The following is a 13,851-nucleotide window of genomic DNA, read 5'->3' as shown; positions in this document are numbered from 1 at the left end:
GTTGGCGTACGAGGGGGCCATCCTGGTACCCATGGCTGTTCCCTTTAATTGTTGGTATGTCTGGCCTTCAAAAGTGAAGAAGTTGTGGGTTTGAGAGGCAAGGCTGGAAGTCAGCCCTCATCAAAGATTTATTGTCCTACACTCGTACTCTCTGCTGGAAGTATCACTTTGCCACGAAGAAAAAGGATCCTAATCCTACTCCTAATGATCCAACTCCCCAAGACACTATCCAAATTGAACCCTGCCTGGAACAGTTCCGTCCTCCGTCACAGCGGGACCCACCTCCTCTTCCTCAAAACCACCCTCTCCAAACCTTCCAGAAATTTCTGACTTCCAGCCTTGCCTCTCAATCCTTCTTAAAAAACCTTAATCCTACTTCCAACATCACCTCTGCTGAAGCCCAAGCTATCCGTGATCTGAAGGCTGACCGATCCATCGTCATTCTTCCGGCGGACAAGAGTTCCACGACCGTGGTACTTGATTGTCGGGAGTATGTGGCTGAGGGACTGCGTCAGCTTTCAGACAACACCACATACAAAGTTTACCAAGGTAATCCCATTCCTGATGTCCAGGCGGAGCTTCAAGGAATCCTCAGAACCTTAGGCCCCCTACAAAACCTTTCACCTGACTCCATCAACCTCCTGACCCCACCGACACCCCGCACCCCTACCTTCTACCTTCTTCCCAAAATTCATAAACCCAACCATCCCGGCCACCCCATTGTAGCTGGTTACCAAGCCCCCACAGAATGGATCTCTGCCTACGTAGATCAACACCTTCAACCCATTACATGCAGTCTCCCATCCTTCATCAAAGACACCAACCACTTTCTCAAACGCCTGGAATCCTTACCCAATCTGTTACCCCCGGAAACCATCCTTGTAACCATTGATGCCACTTCCTTATACACAAATATTCCGCACGTCCAGGTCCTCGCTGCGATGGAGCACTTCCTTTCACGCCGATCACCTGCCACTCTACCTAAAACCTCTTACCTCATTACCTTAGCCAGCTTCATCCTGACCCACAACTTCTTCACTTTTGAAGGCCAGACATACCAACAATTAAAGGGAACAGCCATGGGTACCAGGATGGCCCCCTCGTACGCCAACCTATTCATGGGTCGCTTAGAGAAAGCCTTCTTGGTTACCCAGGCCTGCAAACCCAAAGTTTGGTACAGATTTATTGATGACATCTTCATGATCTGGACTCACAGTGAAGAAGAACTCCAGAATTTCCTCTCCAACCTCAACTCCTTTGGTTCCATCAGATTCACCTGGTCCTACTCCAAATCCCATGCCACTTTCCTTGACGTTGACCTCCATCTGGCCAATGGCCAGCTTCACACGTCCGTCCACATCAAACCCACCAACAAGCAACAGTACCTCCATTATGACAGCTGCCACCCATTCCACATCAAACAGTCCCTTCCCTACAGCCTAGGTCTTCGTGGCAAACGAATCTGCTCCAGTCCCGAATCCCTGAACCATTACACCAACAACCTGAAAACAGCTTTCGCATCCCGCAACTACCCTCCTGACCTGATACAGAAGCAAATAACCAGAGCCACTTCCTCATCCCCTCAAACCCAGAACCTCCCACAGAAGAACCACAAAAGTGCCCCACTTGTGACAGGATACTTTCCGGGACTGGATCAGATTCTGAATGTGGCTCTCCAGCAGGGATACGACTTCCTCAAATCCTGCCCTGAAATGAGGTCCATCCTTCATGAAATCCTCCCCACTCCACCAAGAGTGTCTTTCCGCCGTCCACCTAACCTTCGTAACCTCTTAGTTCATCCCTATGAAATCCCCAAACCACCTTCCCTACCCTCTGGCTCCTACCCTTGTAACCGCCCCCGCTGTAAAACATGTCCCATGCACCCTCCCACCACCACCTACTCCAGTCCTGTAACCCGGAAGGTGCACACGATCAAAGGCAGAGCCACGTGTGAAAGCACCCACGTGATTTACTAACTGACCTGCCTACACTGTGAAGCTTTCTATGTGGGATTGACCAGCAACAAACTGTCCATTCGCATGAATGGACACAGGCAGACAGTGTTTGTTGGTAATGAGATCACACTGTGGCTAAACATGCCTTGGTGCACGGCCAGCACATCTTGGCACAGTGTTACACTGTCCGGGTTATCTGGATACTTCCCACTAACACCAACCTGTCAGAACTCTGGAGATGGGAACTTGCCCTTCAGTATATCCTCTCCTCTCGTTATCCGCCAGGCCTCAACCTCCGCTAATTTCAAGTTGCCGCCGCTCATACCTCACCTGTCTTTCAACATCTTTGCCTCTGTACTTCCGCCTCGACTTACATCTCTGCCCCAACTCACTGCCTTTACAAATGTCTGCTCGTGTCTGTCTGTGTGTGCGCGCGTGCGCGCGCAAGCGAGTGTATACCTGTCCTTTTTTCCCCCAAGGTAAGTCTTTCCGCTCCCGGGATTGGAATGACTCCTTACCCTCTCCCTTAAAACCCACATCCTTTCATCTTTCCCTCTCCTTCCCTCTTTCCTGATGAAGCAACCGTTGGCTGCGAAAGCTAGTATTTTGTGCGTATGTTTGTATTTGTTTGTGTGTCTGTCGACCTGCCAGCACTTTCATTTGGTAAGTCACATCATCTTTGTTTTTAGATGTATATGACTGTTGAGATACATATGACATGAAGTGTAGGCCTCAGGAGTCAGGCTGTCACATTTACAGACTTAGGTAAAATTTGTAACATTCTTATTTCATGATTTTGTAAAACATTGTTTGCAAACATATTTCGTATATTTTGATACTAAAAAAGTAAGTAATCTTTTTATTCCAACATAAAAAGGACAAATTACTATGTAATATCCTGCGATCAGTTTGTGAATGCCAACATTATTTTGACTGTAATCCTCAAATATTCTGTCTGTAATAATGGATGACAAAACCTGTAATTATTGAAACAATACATAAGCAGTGGAATATCAGCCATGGGGGCGTCATTTTATAACAGTTGTGTTTGAAACCTGTGCCAGTGTATGCAATATTTTGTATATGTAATTGTAAAAACAAAACTTAATGTAAACCTTATTATGTAAAATAGCTCTTGGCATTGCCAATCATTAACTTTACTGTGAAGAGCTCAGGAAGTGGCAGCAAATTTGGTGCAGCAGATACACTTGGATTCATTTACAGCCACTGCAGCATAGGAGTGCTGCAAATATGTATATGAATCGTTAACACCCAGATAAACAGTGCATTAACTTGAGACAAATTGGAATTGCACCTCCTTGGTCCAGTTTATTTCAGCTTAAAAATACTGTGTGACCATATGCATACAAACCACATAAAATATGATATTTTCAATTTGAAAAGAGCTAACAGTTTTTAAAAACAGGGAGCAGTGTAGCTTTGGGGCCAAAACAGTGACAGGCCTCACCGACCGACATCGATACCTCTCCTCAGTGCAGCACTCCGTGAAGAATGGGCTGCCAATCCCCAAGAAACCTTCCAGCACCTGACTGAATGTATGCCTGCAAGAGTCGAAGCTGTCATCAAGGCTATGGGTGGGCCTACACAATATTGAATTCCGGCATTACCGATGAAGGGGGCCATGAACTTTTAAGCGATTTTTTGCCAGGTGTCCAAATACTTTTGATTACAGTGTATGTACTGTATGGATAAACAACCTCTGCTGGTACCCCTCTGGTGAAACCAGCAGAAAATTTGTCAGTCACAGAATTAATAACCTCTTATCCAAGTTTTTCACATTCTTTACAGTCAACTCTTTCTCAGCCAACATAAGAAGGCTAATTTTGTCACTCTAGATAGAACTTTTAGTGATGCACAATTGTCAGCTATTACAGATGATAATACAATCCATTCATTATATCTTCATTCAGACAGCAAACTAAATCAAGAAACCAGAAGCAAAGCAGTCTTCAGTTTCTAGTAAATGGAAATTACAACCATTTATAGACTGAGTGGAAGATGCTCATTAACAGTGAAAATGAAATTGGAACTGTATAATGATCATGTAGGTTCAGACCAAGAATGACTTTCATAAATTGTGATGGTTTGCAAATACAGACTTTTAACTGATGAATATTGGCACAAAGATGTGTCAAGTATACAAGAATGAAAGTATTAAACACATCACAGGGATTAAAAGCTTAAAAAACTAAGGAATCCTTTTTCATAAGTAAATACATGTAGTTTCATCTGACTCTCTATTCTATTATTAAATTTACATACGTGAGCTGCACGAGTTATTTGTGTGTAAAATGCAGCTGCTACCAAATATTTGTAACCATGATCTTGACATGTTCTTCATCCAGAACCAGCTCAGCACTGTATGTATACATGGAACATGTTTACAATAAACAAACAAAATAAAACTTTAATTAATTACTGTGTAACAATATCCCAACCTACAAGTTCTCACTGAACTGCTTTCAGAAGTGAAAATTAGAGCAATGTTTGAGAATGGAGATGTTCCATTTTATTCACTTACTTTGCATATGCTTTTTCAAGCAAAGCACTCCAGAATTCATTACGTTCTGAGGAATGTAGAAACACAAGCTGCCCATAACAAGTAGGAAGTCTGTCATCTATAACAACATCCACCCAACGTCCATATTGCCAAAATCTGAAAAAGTGTAAAACATATATCATTTTTGTTTCTGAACATCCCTGACGAAATTAGTCATTGCCACTAATACTCTTACTGCTTATTGCTAAAACATTTATTCAGATGCATGAAAAAATTGTTTTTGCTGGATTACACAGGGCACTTTAAAGAGAATACCATTTACTTAGAGGAACTGCTGATCTTTATAGGAGATAGAGGACGATTATTGCATTGCTCTTCACAAGTCCAAAACGGTTACATTCATAAGACAACAATAAAACTTAAATTACATGCAATGTTAGTGGGATATTTTACTCTGTTTAAACAACTTCACAATTGACGTTTCAATGAGTGAGTGGTAGAAGCCACACAATCTTAATTCTTTCTAGAGTTCCACATGCTGATTGTGTTTCCATCCCGGCCTCTTTTTTTTTTTAATGTGCTAAGCCGTGTAAGGCATAGCTCAGTGTTTATCAGTTGATTTGTTGATAAAGTTATTTTATTCCAGCTATAGTATTGTTTGTCCTGTTGAAGTTTTAGTGACCTATTTCTGACAATAGATCCCTACAAGTGTACAGTGCTTCATAAACATTCCGTGAGGTGTTAATTTACGTGCAGTGATATTGTTATTCTTTGACTTAGCTTTAGTTAGTATTTCCGTGCTGCTCATGTCTACACAATTCATTCATGTGTGTAGTGTTCAGTTATTGCTAAATGTATGTGGGAATAAAGGAATTGTTTTCTCCAACACCCACATTTGGTGACACCCGACGAACTACGTAACATCCGCATCGGCTTCAGCGTTTAACGAAGTTCCGCAACGTTCACGTTTGTAACTTCCGCACCCCCGCGTCGCGCTCATTTCAGCACGATAATGACCGATTCGCCAGTCTCAATTCAACCTGAAGCCAGCAGTGCAATTAACAGGGTGACAATAAAACCTCCACCATTCTGGTTACATAATCCTCTATTGTGGTTTGCCCAGTTAGAAAGCCAGATCGTCCTCGCACAAATATCGGCGGACGAAACTAAGTACAGCTATGTGGTTGCAGCACTTACAGAAGATCTAGCAGCATAAGTACAAGATATCCTAGCCGCACCACCGGATACCGATTGTTATGCATCCATTAAAAACACATTAATAACGCGTTTGTCACAATCAGAGGCAAAACAGCTAGAGAAGCTACTGCGCACTGAAGAACTCTGAGATCGCACTCCATCACAACTCTTACGACGTTTGCGCACACTGGCAAGTAACACTGTAACTGATGATGTGCTACGAAATATATGGTTGTCTTGGTTGCCGTCAGATACTCAAAAAATTCTCACGGTGTGTGCAGGCGATTTAAACGCACTGGCACAAACGGCCGACAGGTTAATTGAAATGCATCCCACATCAAGTGTCTCAACATTAACACCACAACAACAAAATTCGCCCATCATGACGCTAGTCTCCCTACAATCACAACTGGCAGAGTTGACCGCACAGGTAGCTGCATTACAAACAACGCACAACCGCCAACGGCCACGCCGCCAACGGTCACGAAGTCGCAATCGTTCACCATCACTACAGAACTTATGCTGGTACCACAAGACATCTGGTAATGATGCGCGAAAGTGCATGCCACCTTGCAAGTGGAAACATGAGGCAGACACCGTAGCAGCGATAACTTCCAGTGCAAACACTTGCCGACTTTTTGTGACAGACCGCGAAACAAAACTACAGTTTCTCGTCAATACAGGCGCAGAAGTGTCCGTATATCCAGCAAATCCAGCAAACCGCCTATCACAGCGGAGCTGCGACGACTGTTATCTATACGCTGCCAATGACTCCAAAATTAGAACATACGGTCGAGTAACATTATTCCTTAATTTGGGGCTACGCCGTGTGTTTGAATGGCAATTTACAGCGGCAGATATATCACAGCCTATTATCGGAGGAGATTTTTTATCCTACGACTTACTGCCAGATCTGCGACGTCAGCGACTAATAGATTTGACTACTAGTCTGCATACAACAGGAAAAGTCCATTGTATCACACCACTAGAGATACGCACAGTCACAGGCGACACACCATATATACGATTACTGAAAGGATACCCCGAGATCACACAGCAATCGCCTACTCTTCCACCAGTCAAGCATACAACCGTCCACCACATTTTGACCACGCCAGGGCCGCCAACTCACGCTCGGCCTAGAAGTTTAACGGCCGAAAAGCTAAAAGTGGTAAAGCAGGAATTTCGCAGCATGCTGTCACAAGGTATCTGCAGAGTTTCTAGTAGCAGTTGGGCATCCCCAATTCACATCGTGCCTAAAAAGAAGAATGGATAGCGCCCCTGCGGTGACTATCGCCAACTCAATGCAAGAACCATTCCAGACCGGTACCCAGTTACAGATATAGAAGACTTTTCTGCAAATGTTCACGGTAAGACCATATTTTCTACCATTGATCTAGTTCGAGCTTACTATCAGATCCCTATAGCTGCAGAAGACATTCCTAAAACAGCGGTGACAACACCATTCGGTCTATTTGAATTCACCCGAATGCCATTCGGACTATGTAATGCCGCCCAGACCTTCCAACATTTTATGGATGAGGTTATAAGAGATTTAGATTTTTGCTATGTGTATATAGATGATTTATTGGCGATGTCGGCATCAGAAGAGGAGCACTTACAGCATTTGGCACAAGTGTTTGACCGCCTACACACACATGGACTAGTAATTAATCCTGCCAAGTGTGTTTTTGGTGAGAAAGAGGTCCACTTTCTAGGATATTTGGTGAATTCACAGGGTATTTGACCGCCACATAGTAAAGTAGAGGCCATAAACAAATACCCCCGCCCTGTCACAGTCAGAATTACGACGATTCATTGGAGTAGTGAATTTCTACGAACGGTTCATTCGCAAGCATGCACTGATAACTGCACCATTGAATGAACTACTTAAAGGCGCACCTAAACCTAACTACAGTGTGCATTGGTATATCGAGGCGAACACCGCGTTTCACGCTATAAAAAAGCTATAGCAGAGGCCACGCAATTAGCACACCCGGTCGCGCATGCTCCACTCGCTCTCATGGTTGATGCTTCGTCCACTGCCATTGGTGCCGTACTTCAGCAATGAATTGATCAGTTATGGCAGCCCATTGCATTTTATAGTCATAAGTTGTCACCATCTCAGCAACGTTGGGCAACATATGACCGTGAGCAGTACGCCGCTTATGCGGCAGTAAAAAAAATTCAGACACGCATTAGAAGGGCGACAGTTCACGATTTACACAGATCATAAACCGCTTACCTATGCCTTTAAGGTAAAGCCAGAAAAAGCATCGCCCAGGCAGCTGCGACACTTAGATTATATCAGCCAGTTCACGACCAGCATTGTGTATGTGGAAGGGAAGCTAAATGTTCCAGCTGATGCACTTTCTCGCATAGAAGCAGTGTCCACAGTAGCAGATGACATCGCACAGGTGGAAGCAGTGAGAAAGGCCATTGATTACGACGCCCTCGCGCATGCGCAACAATGTGATAGTGAGTTGCGTGATCTATTGCAACAAGAGAAAGGATTGAAGCTACAGCTCGTGACAGTTCCTGAAGCAAGCATTGAGTTGTACTGTGACGTAGCAAGAGGAAAGATACGTCCATTTGTGCCACAGCAATTCAGAACACACACACACACACACACACACACACACACACACACACACACACACACACACACACACACACACACACACACACACATATCCATCCACACATACACAGACACAAGCAGACAGAAAATGTCTGCTTGTGTCTGTGTATGTGCGGATGGATGTGTGTGTGCGCGCGTATACCTGTCCTTTTTTCCCCCCCCTAAGGTAAGTCTTTCCGCTCCTGGGATTGGAATGACTCCTTACCATCTCCCTTAAACCCCACATCCTTTCGTCTTTCCCTCTCCTTCCCTCTTTCCTGATGAGGCAACAGTTTGTTGCGAAAGCTTGAATTTTGTGTGTATGTTTGTGTTTGTTTGTGTGTGTATTGACCTGCCAGCACTTTCGTTCGGTAAGTCACATCATCTGTGTTTCTAGAAATATCTGTAATTGGTTACAGAAGAACAAAAAGTGAATCTAATGAGACACTAATTAATAAGTCATGAAAGTACAGTTAAGACAAAACTTATTTCACAAATTATTCCTAATGTTAATAATTCAAGAAAAGCATTTATAATTTAATTCTATTATGATGATTTCAGGAGAATGGGAATGTAATACAGAGCTTGACAATTTATTTACAATTTGCAAACATGTTTACATGAAACTATGGTTACTAAGTGGGAGATACATAAAAACTTGGAAAACCTAGTAAATGGGATGAAAATTTTGCTTAGTGAAAAACTAAACAAAATGAATGTAAAAAAAAAGGCGGGGGGGGGGGGGGGGGGACAAAAATAAAATTGCCCTGAACTAAACATCAACATTAAGCACAGCAGGAGAGAGAAAATTTAAGAATTTTGCTAACTAAAAAGAAAAATTACATAAGTAAAGGATTACAAGGGGCAGTCTGTATGAGCCAAACAAGCTTTCGACAGAAACACCTGACAGTATCAAACAAAGCCGTGACACTGAAGAAAGAAAGCGAAAGTCAATATTTTAAACTAAAATGTGGAGAGTGAGATAATAGGGCATGTAGATATGGGAATATTTTAACTTTAGTGTTGCAGAAGGATGAAAAGAATGAAATGGACATATAGCATGAAGTAGTGTTGTGACCACCACTTGAGAAAAGAGATGTTTGGTAAATGCTTGCCAAGCGAAGTGGCAGTCTGGTTGAACACATGCTTAATTGTCTTGGAATGATTACTTTGAGAATGGAAGGTGCTGTACATAAAAGTATATTCAGATACGATAAAAATTGACTGACGTATGTACAATGAGACCGGTATAGCAAAAATCTACCTCCTGCTGGTCATCCAATATATGCTAATCATATGAGATATTTATCATGACAACGACAAGTTTGTCCAGACTGGATGACATATAACCAGTTTGATGAATTTATAACTATCTTACCGAAAATGGAAGATACCAGCGTATTTATCTCCAAAATCTTGGTCTTGAGGAACAATCTGAGCAAACAAATTATGGTTAAGTGTAAGGTTGGCAACAGCAGCTAACAACCAGCAGTCACCTACAAATAATATTGAACAAATTAGAGTAGAAAACAAGTAACTGATTATTATACATCATTGTTAACTCATTCATTCATGTTCAATAGATTCCCTCAAGAAAGCAAATCTTCAGAGATGTGGAACAAGACAGGGTATATGTATAGTAACAAAAGAGAAAAAAAAAATCATAAAAAAATTTGAAGAATGTGCTGATGCAACCACAAAGTAACTTAGTAAATCAGAGATAAAGCTATTACTTTGAAAAATGCAGCTGCTTCCTCAGCTGCATTATGTAACTTCTGTTTATCTTTTATTGGCACCTTAATATTTACTTGATAAGGTTTGTATTTTTTGAAAGATAACAATCATCTACATTTCCAAAACACATAAAACACTACTACTTTTCATTGGGTTTTGAAATGAACAGTTACATGTCACGTAGTCAAAGGGAATTTTTGGTTACTGAATCTAGATTTTCAGACAGTCTGTAAAAGTGAGGGCTAATGAGAAATTTTTTTTAGTTTGTCTTCCCAGTTTCTTTATGTTAGATGTGAGCTTCCTGACTATCTTTGTAGGAGATGTATAATTCCATTCAGAATGCTACAAATGGAGACAAAGTTTACATGAAAATTATTTTTATGACCTGGCGAGATGTCACAAATTACAGTTTCACTAATACTGAATTTTTATTAGTGGTAACAAAAACCATTAAGGAGTAAAGGCATTCTGAAGTGAGTATAAGTATTCCAAGATGCTTGAAGATACCTCTGCAAGATGTATCGTTACCTCCTTCACACAATATTCTTACCGTTTACTTCTACTTGATAAATACTTCATTTACTTCAGGTGCACTTCCCCGGAACATAATTCCTGAAGACAACATGGAGCAAAAACAGGCATTATCAGCTGTCACACTTTTCTTTAAATTACATAGTGACATGCTTCTAAGAGAAAAAGAAAGTGATTAGCCATAGGAAACCTATCACCAAGGCAGCCCTGCAGAAAAATTCAAAGAATCACAAATACTGACAGTGCCTGCTCTGTACATATATGAAGCTATTATGTTCTTAAAAATAAACTGCACAGATTTGATGAACAAAAGTATGTACAATTACAGCATGATTTACAGAGAAAACCACCACATGTATACAAAAAGACTTAACTGACAAAGGACCTAAAATATTTTAAAACACACTTCCAAGCAGTATAAAGAACTTGAAAACACTGTCAAACAAAAACTAAAGTGCAATTTGGTGTCAGCCTGTTGTTTCAGTGTAAATGAGTTTTTATGCAAGTATACAAATTCTTTAGTAAGAGATTCTTCTATAAATTCTTAGTAAATAATGTAAAGACATTGTGCTGGCCACTGTATATATGCTCAATTGTAAATATTGTTCTTAACACCATCTGATACTACTCTGTAAATGTGTGTATAAGCTTATTTATAATGGTGTAAACTCTGAATCATTTTTACACATGCCTGAGTAATTTGAATTTGCTTTTATGTAAATACCAAATTCTTTGTAACACATCCATATGTAACCTGACATACCCAGTATCACTACCAAAAGTGATCAAAAGATGATAAAAAGTTAATTAACTAATTAAAAGCATGCTGAACTTAACTTCTTTATTAACTTATCAGTGTATTTGCTCAATTTTAACTTATTATCTAGTTGACCACCATGGCATTTTGCAACCAGTGCTTCATTCAATTTCATACCACTAATGTCAACTTCAAGTGCTAGCTTTTCTGGTCATTTGAAATTGCCTAATATAAACTTGTGAGGTATGTCTGGTCAGGTTAACTTTAGACCCTATATTAGTAAGGTTGTGCCTTCAGCTAACAATGCTCTTTTTGAACAGATCTTGTAAGTCATCTGACAATCATTCATGCAGGTTTCGAGTGAGAACAGGGCCAGTAGTAATCCTTATGGAACTTAGTATATTATCGTCAGCATTATGATGTTAGTTTCTTTTCTTTAACACAGTCTGTCAATGTGATTCTCTTTTTTCTCTTTGTTGTTGTTGTTGTTGTTGTTGTTGTTGTTGTGGTCTTCAGTCCAGTGACTGCTTTGATGCAGCTCTCCATGCTACTCTATCCTGTGCAAGCTTCTTCATTTCCCAGTACCTACTGCAACCTACATCCTTCTGAATCTGTTTAGTGTATTCATCTATTGGTCTCCCTCTATGATTTTTACCCTCCACACTGCCCTCCAATACTAAATTGGTGATCACTTGATGCCTCAGAATATGCCCTACCAATCAATCCCTTCTTCTAGTCAAGTTGTGCCACAAACTCCTCTTCTCCCCAATTCTATTCAATACCTCCTCATTAGTTATGTGATCTACCCATCTAATCTTCAGCATTCTTCTGTAGCACCACATTTTGAAAGCTTCTAATCTCTTCTTGTCTAAACTATTTATCGTCCACGTTTCACTTCCATACGTGGCTACACTCCATTCAAATGCTTTCAGAAATGACTTCCTGATACTTAAATCTATACTCGATGTTAACAAATTTCTCTTCTTCAGAAACGCTTTCCTTGCCATGCCAGTCTACATTTTATATCTTCTCTACTTCGACCATCATGTGTTATTTTGCTCCCCAAATAGCAAAACTCCTTTACTACTTTAAGTGTCTCATTTCCTAACCTAATTCCCACAGCATCACCCGATTTAATTCGACTACATTCCATTATCCTCGTTTTGCTTTTGTTGATGTTCATCTTATATCCTCCTTTCAAGACACTGTACATTCCGTTCAGCTGCTCTTCCAGGTCCTTTGCTGTCTGACAGAATTACAATGTCATCGGCAAACCTCAAAGTTTTTATTTCTTCTCCATGGATTTCTCTTATGTAAGAGAAATTCCATCCACGCAAGAGGAATGTCATTCATGCCGTAACATCTTTGTTCATCCTATAGTACTCTGTGTCAAGGCTTAGACAAGGTAACATAATGTATCAAAAGGATAATATTTCTTGTTTTATCTCTGTCAGGACTTCATCTGCAGAGTCTTTTATAGCTTTGTCCCTGAATAGTCTATTACAAAAGCCAGGCAAAGACAGTTAACAAACTGTTCTTATGTAACTGATTCATAATTCTACCATGTTACGTTTATAATATAAAGAGCAATTATCCTCAGTATTATAAATGAATGGAAGAACACCCTGTATCAGTCTCTTGGGAAACCTACCCTGAGTCTTTGATTGATTACATAAATTGCTTAAGGATAGTGCTCTCAAATCAGTATGAAGTTTTAACACTTTGCTGGAAACACCAGCACAGCATTTAGAATTCTTACTTTTTCATGATCTGATGAATTTTGTTATCTCCTTACAGTTTGTCTGTTGATAGTGCATGTAGCATCTACACAAATAAATATAATGCATCTCAATTTGTTTGTTTCTTAATGATTGCAATGTTTGCTGTCACCATGAGGAAGTAATCATTGAATTTGATGGCCAACGATTTGAATGTGTCAATTTCTTACTGTGTTTTCTGTTTCATTTGTACTGCCGTTTTGTGCTTCTCATATAATAATGTTCCATATTGTTTCTGTCCTGTTATTGGATCATTTTATTTATCATCATAGTATACAGATCTTCCTTTTTTTCTCAACACACTTGAGAAATTTACAAAACTCGTGGTAGTGGAGTTTCAAGTACTGACTAAATTATGAATTTTTCTCTGAATTAAGTAGAGTTCTCCCTTCCTAGAACAATATTCTTCAGTCCCAGGTGTTATGAATCTCCTGTCCGAGGAGTTTCTGTTTCGAAACACTGTAGAAAGAAAACAAGTGTTGTGAATGACATCAAGTTTGAACAGCATTTTTGTGACACAAAGTGAATCATAAGGAGGGGACAGAAATGTGACCAGTAGGTGGCACTGTGTCAGAGTGTGCACATCAACATATGCATGACACACAGCCGTTCCTCAGATTGCATGTGAGAAACCCATCACCACTACCTCCACGGAGTACCATATGCTGCTGGTAAAGCTCTTTTACAAGAGTCTTAACTGTGCATCAGTAGCCCTGTAGAATTTTCAGTCACTCAAGGGTATGAAGAAAGGCGTTGGT

The 13,851-nt window shown here is 40.6% G+C and overlaps 1 protein-coding gene across 4 annotated transcripts in view; it reads right to left on the bottom strand.

Annotated features, from left to right (window-relative positions):
* Positions 1-13,851, bottom strand: part of LOC126258817 (calpain-A) — a 668,101-nt gene that overhangs the window by 74,973 nt on the left and 579,277 nt on the right. For all 4 annotated transcript variants that reach the window (XM_049955671.1, XM_049955674.1, XM_049955675.1 and 1 more), the window contains 2 exons: positions 9,672-9,789; positions 4,498-4,632 (listed from right to left, as the gene is read on the bottom strand). In XM_049955671.1, the coding sequence (XP_049811628.1) occupies positions 4,498-4,632; positions 9,672-9,789 (253 nt within the window). The remainder of the gene's footprint in view (positions 1-4,497; positions 4,633-9,671; positions 9,790-13,851) is intronic.

This window comes from Schistocerca nitens, chromosome 1 (genome assembly GCF_023898315.1).
Source record: "Schistocerca nitens isolate TAMUIC-IGC-003100 chromosome 1, iqSchNite1.1, whole genome shotgun sequence".
NCBI lineage: Eukaryota > Metazoa > Arthropoda > Insecta > Orthoptera > Acrididae > Schistocerca > Schistocerca nitens.
This window is presented reverse-complemented; position numbering and strand designations above follow the sequence as displayed.